Consider the following 23956-nt stretch of genomic DNA (forward strand, 5'->3'; position numbering starts at 1 on the left):
TTTTTATGTTAATAGTCATGTTTGACTAGCTAATTGTCACATTTAATAAAAAGTCTCTTGTAAGAAGAGGAGTGTACATGTTGGGGGAAAGAGGAATAGTGATTGCTTTAAACATAGTGATTTTTAATTATGTAATATACCTTAGCAGTACAGTAGATTTAAGAGGATATTAGAGTAAAAAAGTTTCATTAATTGTATTAATGATGAGTTTCTACATAGCTTAAGAAACTATACATATTTCATTGTAGAATTACAGCCATGAAGCATCAAATAAGCAAATTTGTCCCCAAATTCAAAATGAAGAAGAGGAAGCAATTCTCCCAGAAATGAGCTGTGGAAATCCTTGTCAGAGGTCTTCTGGGTTTTAAAAGATTATATGAATTTGGGGGCTGCTGGACAGTGTTATAGAAAGTTACTGAAGACATCAAAATCTGAGCTGACATTGGCTGAACACTGGGCAGGTGATAGAGGGAAGTATCTTGTTTCTTAGTACGTGTTCTCTCCTAGGCAGTACCTTTAATGTATAAACAAATTAGAACCTTTCATGGTGGTTTGAGTGTACTTGATATTTTGCTGTTGCACAGTTTAAGCTGCAAATATTTGAACAAGTGAATGGGAATTTTCTAAAATTCATTAAAATATTGACACCTATAGAAATTTTGTCAGCCTTTAAGACTTGCTGTTATGTTAGTTTTGAGGAGAGTTGTCAATGGTGGAATGAAGGTAAAATAAATGGTTACAAACATACATGTTGTACTTGTGTGTAGTTCTCATTAACCTTTAAATTTGCTTAGGTTGTGTATGTTATTCACTAGTTTAACTTTTTACCAGTATAAGGTGGAAAACAAAACATACTGCTAAATTAGGATACAGTCAATTGTCGCCAGAGGACACAAGTAAATACTCACAGATTTGACTCCACAAGATTAAGGCTGAAGAAAAACTTTATTATTTACAGAGACCTCACTTTTATAGGTTTTGAAGAATGACCAGGGATTGGAGGACAAGGCTACCACCTCTCCATCCCACTGGCCAGGCTAGAAGTCCATCAATTGACTATCATCAGAAAGGAATGTGAAAACAAGATGTTTACATCAGAAAGCTGTGGGAAAATTCAGTCAGAGCTGTAAACAACTCACAGATGCTCGCATAATATGGCAACAGTCAATACCATGTCATTTACTCTTACATGAATCTAAAATTTGCTCATGTTTTGAGAATGGTTTCAGTTCACTTTTATAGATATTTGTTTCTATGTATGGAGTGAAAAAATGATAAAAGTTTAATTTACAGATCAGAACAGTAGTGAGACATAAATGAAGTTGAAATAGTTACAATTGTTGTCAATTGTGCTCCTTAAATTAACTGGGGAGAGAAAGATCCAGTAAACCAGATGTTCCCACTTTGTAAAAAGGGCATTGCTAGTTAATCAGAATCTGAAAAGTAGTTGACTGAAAACTCCCTCCCTGTTGGCTAAATCCAAGGAAGTTCTTTTTTGTATATTTGAATGGAAATGTAAACTCTTTTTTTCTTTTATAGCTTTGGTAAATATTTGCATTCCATGGTGCTTACACCTTTTTTTTTTCGCTTGAGCCAAAACTCCTTTTCCTAGGATAAATTGATCAATGTGTTTTGCCTTGTGTAAACTTCATTTGAATGATAGTGGCAGTATGTTGAATTTTACACTTTCAGACTTCAAAGCAGCTTGTCATGTGATTTGTTATACTAACCACAAGCTATGAAGCAACCAAAACTGTTGACGCATAATAAAAACAAGAAACTGCAGCAGTTCTACAGTATCAAAGCCTCAGGTAATAGTTTACTCTGATGCAAAGCAGTCTACTATGATTCTGCATAATGAACAAACTTGAGTGAAGTGGTAGCTCACAGCCTTGCAGTTGAAGTTCTATTTAAAGACTTTGAAAGAACAAGGTTATGTTAAATTGTTGAGTTTTCTATCTGAACTATATTGCTATACTCTAAAAAGAATTTTTCAAAACAAATGAGTTTTCATATGTATGTGAATGTAAGAAATCTTAACAGATGGATACTGTTTCAAAAAATCTGGAGGAGTAAGGTGGTGGAGAGGATAAGAGAATGTTGATTAGTCCTTTTGTACACATTTTTCAGGTGAAACAGGAAATCTTAAACAGAATAGAGGAGAGTAAGGTCTTTGCACAAAATATTTCTTGTGATGCTTTTCTCCTTTTCTGATCCTTTTCTCTGTTGAAAAAGGTGAAAGAATGAATTAATATATTGGTCCAAACCAGCAGATAGATAATAAATGTTCTGTGCTTGAATGCCCGCTGTACCAACAGCTGATTCCTTGTGCTAGGTATAGATAATACACCCTGACTTATATGTTTAATTGAATTTACTGCTCCCTGTTGTCCTTTCGTGTTATGGGATCCTTCAGATCAACTGAAAAAACCCCAACTAAGTTATCCATACAAATAAACCATATAAATTCTTTTACTGGTACTTAATTACTTAGTAATTCCAGTATTGCTGTTAATGTAGGTGGTCATCATTGCTTTGTGAATAGCACAGAAGGGAAACTAATGATGCCTGTAGCATTAAAGTGAACCAGTCATTAAAACAGTGTAGTATATGGCTGGTTCACTGCATGAATGTGGTAAATGGCTTTACTATATTTACTATTGCACTTCTCAACCTGTGGGGTTGTTCTCTGAAAGTGGTCTGGGATGAACATGGATAGAAGATTTCTTTCTACTGTCTTCACTGCTCATTATGTCTTTAACATTGACCCCAGATAATTCTGTTTGATGTTGATGAATCTGAGGTCATATTTGGATGCTGTCACTAATCTGAGAAATAAAGAATGGTTTTCTAAGACTGAAGAAAATCAGATGTTTCAGAAATGAGGAAAGACTAGAAATAATAATCCTAAGAAAGGTAATAGAAGTGTATTACAAAAAGTAGATGTAATTTGCAGCATGCCTGTACAGAAATTGAATGAGCAGAAGATATGTTAGAGAAGTTCCAGATCTCTCCTTTGAGGAAGTTTTGGCCAGGCTTTTTGTATCTGATTATGCCTGCTTCATGAACCATAAAAGCAGTCCTGGTCTGGTTTTATAAAATACTTATGCAGGAATCCTTTGTTGTTGAAGAGCAGATTCATTGCTTTTGTCTTGAACCTGAAAAAGTTTACATTTTAAAAACTTGCTTATTCAAACTTGCACTTTTGAACCTTTAGTCTATTATGTCACCTTCAAACCTCTGCATCTTATAGATTTAGATCATTAAATCTGTAACATTATAAAAAATAATAAAAAAATAATGGTTTTACTACCATCCCATTCAGAATTCTTGCAAGGGTGCAGACCCTATATTCAGTGCACTACAGTCTTGGTAGACACTCTTGACTACCTTAATTTGTGATTTCAGATATTATTTATGTGAATATGAAGAGAGATATTGAGGTGCTGGAGTTCTAAGAGAGATCCAGGGTGGCAAGTCTTTTACGGAGTGGCTGAGGAAGCTGAAGTTACAAGTTTGGAGAAAAGCAAGCTCAGGCAGAGTGTTACTGTCTCTACAACTACCTGAAGGAGGTTTTAGCTGCATGGGGGCTCTTCCAAGTAACAAGACAAGATAAAGCATCCTCAAGTTAAACTAGTATGTGTTTAGATTGGCTGTTAGGGAAAATTTCTTCACTGAAAGGGTGGTCAAGCTTTGGAACACGCCTGCACAGGGAAGTGGTGGAATCACCCATCCCTGGAGGTATTTAGAAGATGTGTAATGTGACCCTTGGGGACATGGTGTAGTAGTGGGTTTGGCAGTGATGGGTTAATGGTTGGACTCAACGATCTTAAAGGTCTATGATTCTAAATTGAAGCCTAATGTACCTAAATAATGATCCCAGCTGTAAGATGATGCACTCTTTTGTAACGGTAGATGGTCTGAGACAGACTGTTGTTGTTTTTTTATTTTGGAAGTTAAAAAAGCAGAGAAAGAGGAAGAATCTTGTTAGAATGCTTTAGGTTTTTGAGACTGAGGAGTTCTCAGAAGTGCTAAATGTGTACAAAGCTGGCAGTGAGAGATGTGGGCATAAGAAAAACATTTCACATAGAAACAAGTGAGTTGATAGCCAGTATTTATAATGCTGATATCATGCACTGATACATGGTTCTGTTTATGAATAGAGAGTGTCCCTATTGGGTATAACTCTGAGTATTATAAATTTCATATCTAAGTAATCCAAATAGGGTTAATTTCTAAGAGCAGCATCCTCTTGTTCAGAAAATGCAGCATTTGTAAACATTTGGTTCCATATATGATGGGTGTCATGTATATGACATGAAACTATCATTCTTCTGGAGTGTTTGTGTTTAAGTGAGTGCTGCATTCTCCAGGAGAGATAGTTTCTCAGTTACCTTGCCAGATTTTAAAGTTTTTCAGGGCCTGGGGGTGGGGTGCTGGTCAGCAGCTGGCTGAACATGAGCCAGCAGTGTGCCCAGTTGGCCAATAAGGCCAATGGCATCCTGGCCTGTATCAGAAAATAGAGGCAGGGCTGTGATTGTCCCTCTGTACTCTGCAAGGGTGAGGGCACACATTGAGTATTTTATCCAGTTCTGGGCCCCTCATTTGAAGGGAGACATTGAGATGCTGGAGTGTGTTCAGAGAAGGGCAGTGGAGCTGATGAGGGGGGTCTAGAGAGATGAAGTCTTATGAGTGGCTGGGGGTACTGCAGTTGTTTAGTCAGAAGAGGACCCTCAGAGGAGTCTTTACTTCTCTCTAAAGCTACCTGAAATGAGATTGTAGCAAGATGGGAGTCAGCCTCTTCTACCAGTCAACGGGAACAGAGGAAATGGCCTCAAATTGCACCAGCGGACACTCAGATTGGACATCAGGAAGATTTTTTCACTGAAAGGATGGTTAAGCATTGGAACAGGCTGCTCTGGGAGGTGGTAGAGTCACCATCTATGCAGACATGACTGGATGTGGCACTTAGTGCTATAATTTAGTTGACACAAGGTGATGTTTGGTTGGACTCAATGATCTTGGAGATCCATCCTAACCTAATGATACTACGATTCTGTAGTCTGTCACCAGATGGTTTAGTCTCTATTCTGAATCATGCAAAGCACAGAATGCAAAAATAGCTTGCATTAGCAGCAGTAGCAGCATGTAAAGCAGGGTTTTCCATATCAAGGTCAGGTAATTCCTTGTGTTTGCAAGCATGGTGGGAAGGAACTAGTCATGATTTAAACCCTGCTAACATGGCATTGAAAGAGCACTTCAACTACACTATCCATGCAAACATTCCAATCAATAGGACTTCTTTTTAATTTTTTTGATTTATTTCTGTCTTGGAGAAAATACAAGTATGTTTGTTCTATAAATCTGCACAGGCACAAAGCTGAGAATATTGCTTTAATTGACTCGCCTTTATTTTTTCTTTTAATTCCCACTTGAAAGTAGGGATTAACGAAAGTTCATATCAGTACACACCACACAATAATTTAAGGGTTTTGCACAGCTGAAATATGGGTTTTGTGAAGCTATTTTATTTTGTTTTGTACTGCTCTAAGTAATTTAAAATCCTGAGCAAACTGATGCATATTTTTTTTTTTCTGAGTTTGTTGCATATTCATCCTTCAGATATATGGATATTTCTATAGTTTAGGAAGTGCTGTGTTATATACAGTTCATGATGGGGCTCTTCATCTTTTTTGATGCCATATTTAGAGTATTCTTCTTTTATGTTTGCTAGAGTGATGCCATGGCATCATCAGGACTCTTCTTCAAAGATGGCAAAAAGCGCATTGACTACATCTTGGTCTACAAGAAATCAAGTCCACAGGTAGAAAAAAGAAGCACATTTGAGAAGAATTTGAGAGCAGAAGGGCTAATGTTAGAACGGGAGGTGAGTCCTGTAGCTTATGTGGCATTAAAAAAACCCTTTATAACACTATCATACTTTACTGAACTGATGAAAGATTCCAAACAAAATTACAAGCCTTTTTCCAGTCAGACTGTTCCCATCATCTGTTTAACTATATTAAACTAATAAGAAGAATAGTTTGATAATGTGTGTTTAAAATTATTTGGGGATGTATGCTTGTACAAAGAAGTGTAGTGCAGTACAAGGGGAAAAGTCCCAGCTTCTAATGCTTGCAGAACAGAAGAAGCTTCAGTAACCTATGTTGTTGCTTTAATATATAGCCTGTATGTCTTTCAGCAGAATGCCTGATGTTCAGTGTCTCACTGTTTTTCAAGGGGTTAAGGTTGTCACTATTCTGGTTAATCCATGGCTAGTAATAATAATATTAATATAAAAATGAAAGAAAATGGAGCCAGGGAAACAGCCTTGGATTTTTGCTGTCTCATGAATTACCTACAGAACAGGTATATATTTAGTCTATTCTCATGTAAGCTCCTATTGTTCAGGTATCTTTCATCCTGATTTTTCGTCTCAGAAGAATTGTAATATATGGTCTGTGTTTAAGCAATAAACTTGCAAGATATAACTCACAATATAGCATGTTGAATATCCATAAACAACTAACCTGACTAAATTTTGATTTTAAGGCTTTTAAGAATTGTTACATTATAGTAGTCAAAATAGCTGGTTTTGTTCCAATTTAAATAAATAGTAAAAGCTTAGCTTTTGTCAGTTCATAATTATTGACATTTGGAAACAAGTGGTTTTATAAGATCCAAAATGTTTTGTTTTCCACTAGTATTTTATTTTATCCACATCTTTCAAGAAAATAAAATATTTGAGGTAGCAGTATGGAACTGTGATATGACTTTATGGAACTGGTGGGTAAAATGATAAACATTTTAAATGTTTACAATTACCCCTTTAACTACATTTTCTTTTAGCTTTAATTACCAAACATTGCAAACTCACGTTTTTGGAGGCTTTAATCAGACTCAACTCAAGTACCCGAAATATCTAGCTAAAAATCTTAAGCAAATACATCTGGGAGAAGGGTGGGGAGCTGAAGTTTTCATAAGAGAAGGTGAATATAAAAATCTGTAAGGCTGAAATTCTTGTGTACAAATAAATCAGTGATGAAAAAACATTTGTGTAGGGTACACATTGTAATTTTAACAAAAAAGAATCTCGATTCATACACATTTAAAAGTTCCCAGCCGATAACTCAATTACTGACCATTTCCTTGGTGGTTGCTATGGGTTTAAATTATTAATATGTATTTGCGTGTTACTGCTCTTTACAGCCAGCTGTTACCAACAGTGATATCATGTTTGTTAAAATTCACTGTCCATGGGAGACATTGTGCAAATATGCAGAAAGAATGAACATCAGGATGCCTTTCAGGTATTGTGGAAACTATTTTAAGAAATCTATAATTTAGCGCTTAATACTGAAAGTTCATCACTTGCTTAAGTCTAAAATACAGTTTTTGCTGCTCTGTAGCCAGGCATGCTCGTATTTATTTTAGTGATGGGATAGGGAGAAAAGAAACAAGTAAGTCCTTTTCTTTACTCATTTTTACACAGTACTCTCTATTACTTTTTTTCAAACTTGCCTTCTAAATCAAATTGAGCAGATGTCTTTTAGAAAACAGTAGTTCACACATTGTTTTGGATGTTCTTGGCAGAGTTTCAGATACTCTCCATATGAGCTAGATTAGATAAAATCCTCCGTGATTTTAGGGTTTTTCTGAAATCTTACTGAAAGGCAAGTGAAATAGAAAAATTCAGTGTCTTCCGTAACTCCAATATAACACATATTGTCACAATTTGAGTAAAATGAGGTCCAGTAGCTTTCTTTAGGCAGAATAATGGACTGAACTGAGTTCCTTATCTGAATGCAAAACAAGTTCTTATCATATGTTTTTGCAATAAATATTTGTTATTAATTTGTGGGGCAGGTTAATATTTCCTACAACAATACATAAGTCTTTAAAGGAGAAGATGTGCCTTTTCAAACTGATTAATAACATTCTTAGAGAGAGAAGAGCATTTAGTGTGCTGTAAACCTCTCCATGACTTAAAGTGGTAACTAGATGCCAAAGTTGTGTGACTTGTGGAAAATGCCCTTGCAGCACTCCTTTCTCACTCAAACTGCCAGGTGCTCAATCTTCTGTGCTGTGGTGGTGTGGCTCTCTTGCATTGGTCCTAAGACAGAAACAGGGATTGTGAAGCATCCATTGCTCAAATCTTGCTCCACATACCCAGTTCTGTAAAGAATTTTCACATCATTGCATTAAGCCTTCAAAGGCCTTCCTATTAAAAAAAGTTTTCTGTAACAGTCATCTTCCATATGTTTAAGAATATTATTATAGTGCTATTTGAGCTTATCTAGTTAAAAAAATACTTGTCAGTATATTAAATATGGAAGTGTTTATGTATGGGTTTACATACATAATCTAAATTCCAATTAAAAATTATTTTTTCTTACTTTTAATACATCAATTCATAAAATTGTGCTTTAGCAATAGTTTGAATTCTTCATAATTTTAGTTACTTCATAGATTCATAGTGCTTTCAGGACAAAAAAGCCTGACTTGTGCAATCCTACTTTATTTGGAAGGCATTCTAGGTCACGTTTGTTCGTTATATTATTAAATGGCATGTAAATATATTCTCTTTAGTATTTCCCCAAAGTGTCTTTATTCCTGGACTGTTGCTTTAGCTTATTTTTATCCAATTAATTTCAGTAATGCAAAAGTAGATAAAATACTAAATTTTGCAGTTACACCTTTTTGGTAGTTTAGCTGTACAATGAAATACATATATTTGGGAAGAAATTTTTCCATCCCTACCTCCATTATAGAACTGTGAGAAATAGTAAATTTGTCAACATTTCTATTATCTTGAAAAAGATTTTAATAGGAACTTAAATGAAATTGCAGTCTAAAACTTGTGTGAATATTTCAGTATATTTGATGAATTTCTATACCTTTTAAAACAGAAGACTCAACACAATTCTGTTACAAACACAAACTAGATATAGCATATAGAGTTGAAGAATGGTCTGCCCTGCTTCGCCAGCAGCCTTTCTAAAGTGTCCCCTACAGAAGATGAATAGTTTTTCATGATTCCTTCACTATTTATTGAAAGCTGTGCTTTAGAAACTTGCTGAGACAGAGTTCAAGTCTTCATATTTGTTCATCATTGCCTGGATATCTTTTTCATGGATGCAAAAATATAAATCTACACTTGTGTAATGACATCCTGTGACCACACATTTTATAATTTAATTACATATTCTGTTAAAAACACTTGTGTTTGAAGTGTTGAATTTGCTTTTTTTGATGAAACATTTCCTACCTGGATGGTGTATATTGTTTTCCTAAGGTAGCCATTCAATGCACAAAGGAACCTTAAATTATACAATTCTCCCACAGTTAGTGATTACCCAGTGAACTATGGTTATCTTCCTCCCAAAAAGTTTTAAGTCATCCTTAGGTAGATTTAAGTAGGCCTAGGTGGAGAAGAGAGTTGCACTTGATCTTTGTGAGTCCTTCTTACTTGAGATACTCTGTAATTCTGAAAGCAAATTATTTCTCTTCAGCTTATCTGTTTATCAGTGGTTTCTGAGTGGGTTCTAGTATATCGTTAAAGATGACAGATAACCTTCCCTGCAGTATTTTAATGCAGTATACCCACTTTCTCTTTTAGTTCCATTTTGCTCAATCCAGGAATCTAAACTAAACCAAGAGAATTATTATCACACAGGTTACTTCTCTCTGTTTCTGGAAAGTAAAAAACACTTTTGAGATTCACCCACAACCCAGATCTAATATAGCATGGGATTATACCAAAATGTGGTTGGCAGATATATAATATGTATCATATATGTAATATAGAAGGAATCTCAGTGTTTCAGTTGCAGAAGGAATTTTTTCTAAAATTTCAATAGACAGTTTGTAGTAATCATTACTGTCTTGTATATAAGGCTGACTTTGCAATGCTACTTTATTTGGAAGCATATGTATATGGTTTCAAACAGGGTTTACATCAAAGTTGGATCATGATTGAATTACAATATTTTCACTTTTATAGATATTTTTGTTAAGTATATGGTCTGTCAGTAGAAATGCAACTAATGTATGGCTCCAGAACTGAGACAAAGCTTTAATTTTATTTGTCTACAAGTATCTTGTGACACATAATTTTTATTTGTAATTAATAAATTATTTGTATTTGTAACTTAGCTTAACTCCATCATCTCCATTTGTGCAAAACAGCTAAGGGTAACTAAAGGGAATTAAAGAAGGGTTTTGTTAAAAAAAAGTCTGAAAACCCTTTAATAACCCTTCATTGCTTCATTTACAGTTCTGTCTAGCAGTACCAGGTGTCAGGCTGCCAGCAGTCTGCCGATTGGTACATATATGATTTTCCAGTAGCCATGTATTTTCCAGACAAGGAAAATGTCTTTCACCCTCTTTTTAATGTAATTTCAGTGAATCTTCAATGAAAATAATGTGCTCTAATAAATCTCAAATACTGCTCAGGTGTGCAGTTGCAGATCTTGCTAACTCCTGAGGAATCTGCAATATCAAGGCTTTTCTGTGGTTGAAATAGGGTGTGAAATTATAGGAGGAGGTCAGAAAAAAAGCCTGAAAAACTGAAACTAGATTTGGAAAATGTAACCATGCAGCAAATACGTCTCCATTTAGTTTCAAAATTACTTCTCAAAGGCTTTACTGGGAACTTCTGGTCTTTTTTCTCTAAGTGTCTATAACTGGTGAAGGGTGGAAAGAAAAGAACTGTTAAGTGACTTATTGATTAGCTGTCGTTATTGTCAGTAGCTACAAATGTAATATGTAATTTTAGAAGAAAGGTAGAACTTGAAAAATGTGAAACGGTGTTATTGTAATGACTTGTTCTGTTTCAATTGCCTTTTAAAAGAGTTTTTCATCTTTATGTCTATGAAAATGCATGTTTTAAAGTATCTAGCATTCTTTTGTAACATATATATATTTTTCAACTGTCTTCTACTTGATTAATCTCAGCTGATTTTTGCTGTTCTTTCAGGAAAAAATGTTATTACACTGACTGGAGGAGCAAAACCATGGGCAGGTTGGTGGGTGATGTGTAGCTTCTGATTCTGTCAGATAGTCACCCTGCTAAAGAAAACCCATTTGCAGTTGTAAATTTATCCATGAAACTTAGAAAACGAGATTATTTTCCTGAAAACTCAAAATATGTAAGCTCAAAGTGTTAAAATATTAATCTGTAACAAGATGCAGTACTTTAAAGCTTTGCCAGTTCTAATTTTAGAAATGCAAAATGTTTATGCTAAAGAAACAACAACAAAAAAAGAGACCTCATCCTTGCAGCAAAGATTTAATACTGGATCTATCTCTGCCATTATATCTGCTGATACAAAGGCATACTTCTTTAGCATGAAGGATACTTTTGAATGTGTGTTGCAAATTCTAGCAGTCAGCTACTTCCTTAGATATGCAAACATACTTTCTCTCCTGCGTGTCCTCATGATCAGGAACAAATCAATGCCACACGCTGAAGGCTGCTTTGAATTTTTATTTGCTGGCTGAGAGAATAATTTGCAAAACTCACTTGTAGCTAGCTGCTGCTGCTGCTGTTAGTGTTTTTGTCAGCCAGAAGAAGGGTACAAGAGGCCATAGGGTCAGGTGGAAGGAGCTTGGGAGTGCTAGGAAGTGAACGGGGGACACTGAACTGTAGCTACTCCCCATCGCTTTAGTGAGACATAATTATGTCTTGTAAATCCTAATCTCTAGTGGAAAGGATACATGAAAATATTTCACAAGGGATATCTCATGGAAGAGTTCTCTATCACAGGTTTTCCTGAGATGGATCTTGAGATGAGATTACTTTTGATTTAGGTTCTCTTATTGTTACTTTAGATGGTAAAGAGCTCTCATTTCTGGAATGGAACGATTTAGGGAGTCTCATGATAACAGTTTCCAAGACGATCAGCTAACAACAACAGAATGTTGAATGGTAAAGTGAGAAAACTTTAAACATATAAGCGGATAAAATATGTTGAAATAAACCAATTTATAACATAGATTTACAACTGCATTTTGTCCTCTTCCCAGTTCGCATGCTTTCTCCGTTTTAGCATGCATTATGAAAAGTCTAAGTAATATGCTTTTAATAAAAGGCAAAATAAACAAGCTTTACTTCAAAATAGTCTCATTTCATCTATAATCCATCAGGTGAGTCCTGGATATTGCATGAATTTTGTTTTCTTATTTAGAAGGACAGATGTCTGAAAAATGCAACTTAATTTGCACAGTACCTGTGAATCTAGTAATATGTAATTTCCATGCCAGATTGATTTTGTATTTGAAGTAAATACTTTTACCTGTGATTTACTTTGTGAGAATTTGGGTATGAATATTTTTATGGATCTTTTTTCTGGCACTTTATGTAATTCAGTGCACAAAGGGATTGTGTGAAACAAAAGAAATTAAGAAAGAAGCTGTAGTTAAAATTGAAAGCTGCCTCTAAAATTGCTGACATACACATCGCATGCATACTTTAACTTCTAAAACTGTCATTGTTACCTTGCATCTTACACTTTTCATACTTAACTGCTTCTTTGTAATTTATTTAATCTCTTATTAAAATTTCTAAGTTCAGTTTATATGAACTACAATGAAGACCTATATTAAAATACTTGTAAATCAAAATAACAATGTTAAAAAGTTTCTATAATTTAAGAATACAAATTAACACTAGTATATTAGACCTGTTGTGACAAGTACATTTCTCTAGCTTTATTGACACAGTTATAGGTATATATGCATCTATAAATGTTCTTTAAAAGGTCTGCAGAAGATTATTAGGTACATGAATGAAAGGACAAGAAAAATGTGATACTTTATTTTATGTCGTATCTATGTGGTATCTCTCTATTTATTTATACATTTTTTTAAAAGCCCTTAACATTGTATTTAATTCTGTGAAGCTTGATTTCTATCCATAGAATCACACTATAGAAGTAAGTTTATCCTACTCATTATGTACAATATTTGGAAAGCCTTCTTCTTCTCAAAGGAAAGAAATATACATGTAAATAGGGTAGGTAACAAAAATTGTCTGAACTCTCAGATTGTTCACTGAACAGTCTTGTAAAACTGCCTTGTAATTGTCGCATTGAATCAGCTGACTTCCCGCTGGTAAAGGATGGCATCAAGGAAAATAAAATGAAAACATAGTTGTCTTAGGATGCAGCTTCACTCTGCCCACTGAATTGTTAAAAATCACTTAATACTTCTAAGGATAGAGAACCAAAAATCAATTTGTTTAGCACCTGACCCTCAGTAAGTTTGCTTTGCAAAAGGACTTCTAAAATCTTTTGGATTTCAGTCTACACACTGAACTGAAATTGTTGATATCATTCCATTAAATAAAGGTGTTAAAATTTTCTTCTTTTTTAGTGATGATTGTGTCTAAATGCTGAATCTGTCAACCCTAACTGTTTCCCATTACTGTATATGGAAACACACCATGCCCATGTAACTTGGTGGCATATAGTTGACACTTCTGGCAAGTCTTGAGAGACACAAACACCAAGCAAACTACTGGGTGATGGTTGCTGTCAAAACTACCTAACATGACTGGTGAAGCTGCTTAATCTAGTATCTCATTCCATGAGTTTAGCATCAGATAATGCTAAGATCATCTATATGCTGTGTTCTTTTGCATTGCAGTTTGTTGAGTAAATTAAATCTGAAAGGATTTTTGGATGAACTTGTTCTGCAAAAAAAGAATAACCAACCAAATAAATAAGAATGGAACAACTGAGAATGAAAGTTGAACAAAGCTGAAATTACAAGGATCTTCATAAAATATTAAATTGCATAGCTAAGAATGAAATGCACATGCATTTCAGAGTACTACCCCTTGATCCAAGGTGCATAGTGTGACAGTAGCACCAGCTGGAGTGGTTTCAATAAAAGCATACCTGAAGCAGTATCCCATTAACTTTGCAGCACCATTCCACTGGGACATTTTTTATCTCATTGCCTGAACTACTGACTTCCCCAGACTAGCTCTCTGCTTTTACTGTTGCTACACTGAATAGATTAAGTAAGGAATTTGTTTAAACTGCTACTTTTAATCGAAAGCTGTTGCTGTTGAGATGGCTACAACACACAGAATGCAGTGGTAAAACTTCAGAAGGCTTGGCTGGTTTATTATGGCTGCGTACTGTCTTTTATACATTCCTTAACAGAGTTTGCACTTTATTGGTTACAGTAAATCAATACAGTGTTCATTGGTACAAAGTAGTCTCCACCACTGTTTTCAGCTAGCAGTCACAAAACTTTTCTAAAAATACTTCTTGTAGCTGCTGATTTCTTTTGTTTATCTTCTTCTTTTCTTCTTGGTTTGCATGCTAACTACTTTGGTAAAATTCCTTTCACGGGTAAACACAAATCCTATCAGCTTCTTCTTTAGCTAACTTACACTTCAGGCTCAGAGGCTAGCTGTCAGCCCCTTCCACAATTCCCCCATTTTTGTATTTGAGCCACAAACAGAGCTGCTAAGGATTTTTGCAGAGCTTTTTTCAAAAATCCAAGCAGTCAGGGGAGACACAAAGTAATGATTACAATCACCAGCAAAATTACCAATCTAGTTTTTAACAATGCCTCAAGCTATCCAGCAATGCTCCAGCTTACAAGGGAACTACTCCTATCCTTCATCTACCTGCAAATGATCAACTCTTTCTTTCAAATTTGCAATGCTCTTGTGCATTGATTCACTGTGATGTGGCAAATTCATACAACACATACCCTCAAAATCTTGACATCCATGACTATTTGCCCATAATAAAAAATCAATAGCTGCTCTATTCCGCAAAGTTATGTGTGTAATACTATTTACATTTACTTATAACACACTTAAAGCCACAGGTGTGTGGCTTGTTTGGTTAACTAAAAGCTAGGTTTGTTCAGTGTAGTTAAAGCTTGAGCTGCAATTACTCTGGATGCCAAAAAGGATGCAGAAATAATAGAACCAGATCCCCAAAAGTCTGCATTATCATGATCACACCAAATTAAAACTATACCCTTTGGTAACTGCAAAGGCACATTAAAGGCGTGTGAAATATTGTGTGAGGCATAATTACACTATAAGCTTGCATTTCTATATATGTCTAATGTTTCTTAGGGAAACTGAGATAAATGATCATTGTTTTAAAGTCTAAATAGTTGAGGCTCAGGAGAAAGTCCATTAGCTGGAAATGTTGGTCTTCGACATCACTGAATGCCTTCTTGCGTCTTGAAACAGGGAATAACTGTAGAACATTAGTAGGAACACTATACCATGATGATGACATAAGGCTTTGTTGTCACATTGTCTCTGTAGTTTCTAGACTGTCTTTGCAGTCCCCTTCTGTTCTTATTCTGACCACAAAGGCTGTATGATGATTTCTGTTTTCACTGGGCCTCATTTTTCGGAGGCGATTGGTCTCTGATTGAATTGAACAGTTATCTGTTTTGAACATGCTGATGATAAAAATGTAGGCATATCTTCTCCTTAAGTTAAGGAATCACTTAGGCTTTGTTGTTGTCACTCAATTGAGATTTAAATTTGATAACCCTTTTTCCAAATATTTTAATATAAATATTTATATTTATATAAATATAAATATTATTCAAATTATCTGTTGTCTAAATTTCTAATGTACATATTCCATTATTTGAACACTCTTAAGGCACCACTAAATTCCATCCACCCCCCCCCCCCCCCCCTTTTTTTTTTTTTAATGTCTTGATGCATGTCTTTGGTCATGAGTAGGACAAAACATTAAGGCAAAATAATATATGTAGTGAATAAAAAACTTACAGTAATCAGAAATTAGATAATAAACACAGTAACACATGTGAAATTAAACAGTTATCAACTACTAAACACTGTACTATCATTCCAGAGACTGCAACAGCTGAAAACTTTAACTTAGTGGGGATTTGGATAATCATTTTACGGATAATGATTTTCCAAGCTCACTTTAAAATATGTTTAGTTCTCATATTGATGAAGTCAGATTGCCAAGTCAAAGAGACTTGAATACTGTTTTAAGGCAGAAAACATCTGGGCTTATTGGCAAAGCATCCTGTTTTGGTAGAGCCGGGGCCTGGCTAGGGCTCAGGCTCTGAACTGGAGTGATATCTTTTAACACATTTTTAAAACAAGGCTTTTAACAACAGCAGTTATGAAATGCTTAAAGTATGTAAAAAATAAAAATGTCTTGAAACAACATATGTTTTCTAGGTAATTACACAAAGAGATGTCAAAGTGTAGAAGAAGCTGGCTATAAATACACTAATAATATCTTATAAATAATACTTATTATTATAAATTCAGTAAAGTCACATCATGTAATTACTATATCAGTAGTAACTATCTTAGGAAATTGAGATAACACCTTTTTAAACAGTCATGTACCTATGACCTTAAAATGAAACACAGGAAAACACTAAAACAGCTTACAACTAATAACAGATACAATGTAGAATTATTACTGACTCTCTTGTGTTAACTGTAGAAGATAAAACTCTTTACGGAAGGTAAAACAGCAGAGATTGTAATGAATAATAGAACTTTCTATGAAATCAAGGGTGTTAGAAGCTGTATCTTCTGTCTACAAACAGGTGTTTATCAGTGTTTTGTTACAGCTACTTTAGTTGGAGTCATCTTATTTCTAAAAGGAAATAGCTATACTTTGCACTTTAGACTATGTCTAGGTTTTGAAAGACAGTTGTCTGCCAGGGAAAGCTAGAGCCTCCTTTGGAATGGAGAATGTAAAGCTCCCTCCCTCCAAATTATTGTAGTTTTGCAGTTAGGGGCTTTCAGGCAAAGATATGGGAATAGGAGTAACAGTTCTTTAGTAGGAATATTAAAAAAAAAAAAAGAAATACAAATGTAGTAGTACAAAAAAAACAAGCAAGGAAGCAAACAAAGATCCTGGAAAAAACCCTGACAGAGTCAGGAATATGACTTGGCACCGTTTTGGTCAGGGTGTTGGAAGCAGTCCAGATAAGTCCTTCGGGAGTAACAGATGTGGTTCTGTGGAGCAGAGATGGTCCTGTAGGAAGTCCAGTGGTGACCAGATGGGTCCAGTCTTCCTCCAGGAATCCAGTGGAAAAACTGGATCCCTTGTGTCCTTTAGTCCCAGTTTTTATCTAGCTGGGAACAGCTGGCTCCTCCCCCACAGTGTGGAGCATCTCCCAATGGGATGATGGAATGTGTCATGTCATTGGTGGGCCCTAATGGCCCATTATCAGAAGATGTCCCCCCGGAGGATGGAGGGGTGGTGAAAGAGATAAGAAACACTGCCCCACCTGGTTTTAATGGCTGGGCCATTATCAGAAGGCATCTGCCCCCCTCCCCCCTGAAGTGATAAGGAAAAAAACATCTCCCAAAAAACAGCTTTCAACAGATGAAGTAGAGTACACATTTTTAGGTTACATAATCCAAGACATACAAACATCTTTTAACAAAACTTAGTCTAAATTAGACAACAAACTCAATAGAGATGAAATTTGACAGAAAGAAATCTTAAATGGAATTAATAACTTAATTTAGGACAGCAGTAAGAGCAGCCATTTTGTGCTCAACTATTTTGACTTTTGAACAAGCAGTTACTATATCAGCTAATGAGGGATCTCTTGACAAAGACACAATGATTTTTTGGCAGTCCTCATTCACATTGTCTGTACATAATTGCATAAAATTTTTCTCAGATTTTCATTATCTACTTGTTTCTCATTAGTTGCAGTAGTTACTACACATTGCAAAAAAGGTTCCTTTGTCTCTTGTTGTACAGTAACATATCTCTGTTTGGGAGCTGCCATTTCCATTATTTTAATTAAAGCACTCATACTTAATTGTTGAGCCTGTGCTAAAATTAGAGGATCCCACCCTGCTTGTAAATCCGGGTTAGAAAATGTCTATTGCTCAACAAGGTGTCAACTGTCACAGCATGATAGGGGTCCTGCTGAGTAATTGCATGTTATTCAAAGCTGTTCATTCACCTAATTGTCTCTAGGTATTTTGAAATACACTATATTGTACTGGCTGAAACAAAATTGTAGTAAGATGCATACTATCATAAGGAGGAAGCACATGAGCATTAATAATACAAATTAATTACATTACTTCTGGAAAATTAATACCATATTTAGCCACATTTTCTTGGAGGTCTTACGTGACCTTCCATGCAAAAATGTGATGGTTATCATTTTGTCCTGAATTAGGAACCACTTTAAAAATGGGGAAAGCCATAGGCTCATTACAAGCAACATTCACATCAAGACTCTGCATATCGAACATTTTTGATTTACCTATTTTTTCTAATAAATCTCAATCCCTCACTTTAGCTGCTTTCTTTTTAACATGCTCTCAAAATTGTAGAAGTTGTCAGGTGGTCACGGTCACTTGGCAAGGAGGTAAAGTCCAAGGAGCAGGAGGCTTAGATCCATTATGGGGTTTGCCACAAACAGATTTATGCATTAGTTCAGATTTTCTTATCACTGGCATTTTATCATCCTCACTATCACTATTAGGCAACAGGGAATATAGTGTTGATGATTTCATTTGTTCGTGCAGTTCAGGGGAAAGCTGAGGGGGCAGACGGCTCAGCTTATTCTTCAATTTGTTTCTCCTGTAAAGTCATTTCAGCTAACTGCTCTGCAGGGGAGGGGTACACAGGCTTAACATAATCTTTTGGGGACAGATACCAAGAGGCATTATCAGTTTGTTTGTTTTTTGCAACTGTAGACCCTGGAGAAACCTCGGCAGAAGCAGCTCTAGCAGTCTCTACTTTAGGGACAGGCACATTCTCAGGCTGAACTTCATTTTTCTGTTGTTCCTTATTAACTTCAATTTCTTTCTCTGATTCTTCTTTTACATCTTGCTCTCTTTTGTCCAGCTCTCTTTCCTATTATTTTAACGTCTCATAAATAATCTCCAGGTGGTAGCTAAATCTGCAGCTACCTTGTCCCCTTCGGCTGCTAATGTCTCATAGTCTTTCCCCAACTTCTTTACATGCTCTAACACTAAAGGTGGTATTTGCATTAGTTTCAAAATCTTGTGACTTTGCTCACAATAACATACTATGAAGGGCATAGTCAGAGGTCTTAATACTTTTCTTTTCAACAAAGCTTTCTATGTAGATAAAACAGTCTGCTATTTTCTTGATAAGTTATTTCCCATTACGTCTCCGGTGGCTCACCTATACCCCAGGTGTCAAAATCAATCAGGTCTGGACTAGGCAGCTTTACTCACTGCTTTCACACTATGCCAGCTTCCATCTTCACTGCACCTCGCTCTGCAGCCTAATTGTGTATCACGTCAGGGTCACCAGATGCCATTGTTGAGATGGCTAGAACACACAGAGTGACACGGTAAAACTTCAGAAGGCTTAGTTGATTTATTATGGTTTATTATGTTTTATTTGGTTTATTGTGGTTGCATTCTGTCTTTTATACATTCCTTAACAGAGTTTATACTTTATTCATTGGTTACAATAAATGAACACAGTGTTTATTGGTATAAAGCAGTCTCCACCACTGTTTTCAGCTAGCATTCACAAAACTTTTCTAAAAATACTTCTTGTAGCTGCAGGTTACTTTTGTTTGTCTTCTCTTCTTCTTTTCTTCTTGGTTTGCATGCTAACTACTTTGAGATTCTTTCAGGGGCAAACATGAATCTTATCAGCTTCTTCTTTAGCTAACTTACACTTCAGGTTCACAGGCCAGCTGTCAAACTTTTCCACAGAAAGTCACTCTGAGTGAAAATGCTAATACTTAGCCCTATGACTTAGGCAAAAATTTGTATTTAAGGCAAGCTTCATGAAAATTCAGTTTCTTCTTCAGCAGTAAAATAACATAAGAAAAATACCTCTCTTATTGGAACATTTTTATATATTTCTCAGTTGCAATATTCTATGCGATCTAGCACTCAAGGCACTACATTTTGTTGCAGAAGAGAAACTGCACATGTAATGTGGACACAAGCATTAATCTATTCCAATGCTGCTTTTCGTGTTAAAGGAAGCGGCTGTGAATTTTAAACCAGAGATATCTTCTTTAACATAATATTTATCTACTTTTCTTTAGATTTTTGTATGGGAGAAATGATCAAGTCTTTTCCCATAACCAATTTTAAAGTACTTTCATAATAAAAAAATTCTGAAATTAGAGGCATTGTCTTTCTCTTCCTGATGCATCTGCAGATTTTCCTCATTAAAAATGAATTCTGGATTTTGACTAAAATGTCAGCAAGTGTACAACAGAAAAAAGAGTTCAAGAGAGTAAAGGGGAAACTTCACTTACATATAAGTGAACTTCCACTGGAACTAATAATCAGCTCACTCACTAAGGTATTATTAAGGAGACACTTAAGGAACCCACCTGCCTGTGAACCATATTCTGTGTTTCAATTTCATGAACATACTGTGTTCTTTGGTTTACAATTGTTGGTGTTGAACACGTGGTGTCCCTCAAGCGCAGTATCAGTTACAACAGAATGTGCACCAATATCTTGTAATATATAGCATGGAGAAAATTTTGAGAATTTTAAATGTAACTGTAAAATCCTTCTCCCACATTTGACTAAAATTTCTGTCTGATACTCTATGAAATAGGGGTAGAATGTTTCCGCTGATGTTGATAATAAGAAGTGCATTTTCACAAATGTCACTTTGTTGCCTGAGAGCAATTTACCATGTCATCACTTATTAGTCTTTACTATGAACATTATGGAATTGTGTTCATTTACATTATGAAATATTATTAACATTATGAAATGTAACTTTTTACTATGGGCATTATGAAATGTGTAGCTGTCCTTCTGCTTAGCACAATCAATGAAGTATTCACCTCAGACAAAAAAAATGTTGCTTAGCTTTACCCTTCTTGTGGATATAAAATATGTATGCTTTATGTATCATGCATACATATTTATTGATTAGAACCCAAATTCCACTGAAAAAAATACTATTTAGGGAATGGTTTTCTCAAATTTAGAGTTTTTCTGGAACTCTGATGTGCTTATTGGGTCATGATATAGCATGTTTAATTTGAGATCTATTCCTTAAATAATCATGTTGAATTGCAGTTGAATATGAAAAAGTATAGGTGAGCAAAGAGTGCAAAATTGAAGTGAGCATTGGCTTGAAAATTAACTGCATTTGACTAGATTTACCCTTGCATAAATATGTCCTGAGACATCATTTGGGCAAGGTGCCAGTAGAGAAAAAAAAATATTTATGTTGCCAGTATATAATTTAATTGAACATTCAACACTGATGTTCTGTTTGTGTTTTGTAGTATCAATTTTTACGAATCTGGAGGAAGCCATGTCTAGGGGGGTGTTGCCTAAATACTGCATAACCATTTTGGTGTAACATATCCTTTATTTTATTTGATATTTAGGTATACTGTTTCATAAGGCAATATCGACTCTTGGAGTTTTAAGAAAATTTTGCAGGGGAAATCTTTGTTACAATCAGAAACCATAATCTGATCCTTAGTACTCTCAAATTTTCTTAAGCATTTTGTGAATTTTAGGGTCCACCTTGTCAGGCAAGAGAGCAGGGAGGAGTTTTACTTGCTTTGTTCAGTGCAGCTAGATATGATCTTGACTAAACCATAAGCATCCATTCTTCCAGTTGAACTACCTTGGAAAATAAATTTCTCCAGACTCAATACTGCAGTCCCATTTTGAGCCATAATCTCATTAATTTTAGGGATGGATTGCAAATAAATATTGTTCATTTTGCTTTTTAACTCCTTCTTTTATTTACCTAATGTGGAAGTTTCCTGCTTTCATTTAATTTCATTTCTAGTATGATGTCACTAAATATGCAATGCTGGAGATAGAAATAACAAGGAATTGAGAGCATCTGAATCTGACTTCTTATTGTCTCAGTTTGCAGAGGAATATTAGAGAGCTGAAAAGTTGGTTGCCGAGAAATCCAATGAAGCTTGATAAGGAAGCCCTGCCTGATCTAGAAGAAACAGATTGCTACACAGCACCCTTTAGCCGTGCACGCATACACCAGTAAGTGCTGGGACTGGAAAAGCAGTGCCAGAGACCATAAGGATTTTCTGTTTTCTCACTTCTAAGCAAGTGTCATAGAGGTGGCTGCTAACAGATGGTCACTGGCAATACCAAGTATCATATTTGATATTATTCTCTTAAAGTGAAAATCTGTTCTGTATTATTTGGTATTTGATGGTCACTCAGTAATCTGAAATTTGACTGAAAAATGAATGTTGCCATTTTAGTTCAGAAGGTTTTTTTTGTTTTTCTTACCCTTACATTGCAAAATGCAAATACTTGCTCAAGTTTTCTGTCCTTATTACTTATTTTACTTAGGCAAAACCTGATGCAGCTGTTGAAATTTGGAACACCAGAAGCAAGCTAAAACCAGTGATGATTTTTTTCTCATCAGATCTGCATTTAAAAAGCTCTTTTGCCTCTGAAAATACAAATACATATACAACAAAACTATATGTGTTCAAATCAGCATGTTGACACTGCTATAGTTAAACTGTGACATAATTTTTTTCAGTACCTATAAAGTTAGATTTTAAAATTCTGTTTCTTAATTTTAAAGCTATTTTGTGATAACTGTTTTAGGAGAGGAAAAGTAGAAATACGAATGAGGATAAACAGGATTTTTCCGCTCAGTAAAGAGGCTAAATGGTAGTGAACTGACTTTACCCCAGAAAAACAGAGTAATCGCATTATAGTCCCAATTTTTTTTTTTCCCTGTAACTTACCATACTGCACTGGATCAATCCCCTGCTTTTGGTGTTCTCAATCAGCTCAGCTGATGTTATTAATTGTAATAGCATCACTTTTAGCACAGCTGAGCAGGAAGAAGCTCCTGGATATCAGATTTCTGGTGTCCAGAATGGAGCCATCTGGCCAAGGATGCTTTACTTGGCTCCATCCTAGGATCCTCTAGGGGAAACTGGTTGTGGAGCCGCTACCCAAGTCTCCAGTGCATGGATTTTTTAATCTTTTTTTTTTTTTAATAGTAGGTTGGTTCCACTACATAAACAACTGTCAACTCGTAAGTAATTTGAATTTAAGGCCACCACTGTAATTGAAGCTCTTTATTTAATTAATTATATCCAGAACCAAAATTAACTAGATAGCAGGATATTTTTGGTTTTAGTTTTTGTTTTTGTTTTTTTTTTTCCCACAAATAATCTGTGGTAAGGATAACTTTATTGAACCTGCTATAAGGGTGTAAAATCTTATGTATAAAGAATGTGAACATCCAATAAATCATTGTAAAAAGAAAAACACTTGAACAGCTATGTTTCAACATGTGTGCATTGTTTTGAATATTAAGACATTAATTATTTTAATAGTTTTACGATAAACAACAAAGACAGCTTCTTCAGCAATTCCACAAGAAGTAGAATTGTGCATCATGTGCTACAGAGAACTAAGTATGAAGATGGGAAATCCAAAATGGGTGAGAATGCTGTATTTTTTACCTAACCCAAAGCTATAAAGTTTTTCATCTTTATTTGCCTGAAAAATATCATTTGAATAAACTAATTTAATTTTTTCCTGTTCTTGAAATATTTTCATTCACACAGTAGCAGAGTTGAAACAATGTCCCATCATTTTCTACCTAAATATCTCAGTGAAAATATGCAATATTTTTAACTTAATTACTCATTCATTAAAATAAAATAGAGAGATTATCGTAACTTTACATTATTGAAAGCCATGGTAAGGGTTACATATACCTCAGAAAGCTGACAGTGTTTTCAAGGACTGATCCTAGTATTTCAGCTATTATCCATCCATTTCAGTCCAGCAGAATCAATGTGTGCTACACTTGTATTTGAAGTCTCTGTGTAGAGACAGTTCATCTGAAGACGAAATTCAGTTTATATCAACACTCATAATACAGTGTTGGTTTTTAGAAGGTCTGACTAGCCATTTTCATTTTCAATGACCAGGGGATGTATGCACGATTTTCTGTTT

The 23956-nt window shown here is 35.2% G+C and overlaps 1 protein-coding gene across 1 annotated transcript in view; it reads left to right on the forward strand.

Moving 5' to 3' along the window:
• ANO3 (anoctamin 3) overlaps nt 1–23956 on the forward strand; it is a 124561-nt gene that overhangs the window by 48842 nt on the left and 51763 nt on the right. Inside the window, 5 exon segments of the mRNA XM_058421013.1 lie at nt 5735–5887; nt 7210–7310; nt 10979–11023; nt 21872–22003; nt 23329–23435. Of these exon segments, the coding sequence (XP_058276996.1) occupies nt 5735–5887; nt 7210–7310; nt 10979–11023; nt 21872–22003; nt 23329–23435 (538 nt within the window).

The sequence above is a fragment of the Hirundo rustica genome, chromosome 6 (genome assembly GCF_015227805.2).
Source record: "Hirundo rustica isolate bHirRus1 chromosome 6, bHirRus1.pri.v3, whole genome shotgun sequence".
NCBI lineage: Eukaryota > Metazoa > Chordata > Aves > Passeriformes > Hirundinidae > Hirundo > Hirundo rustica.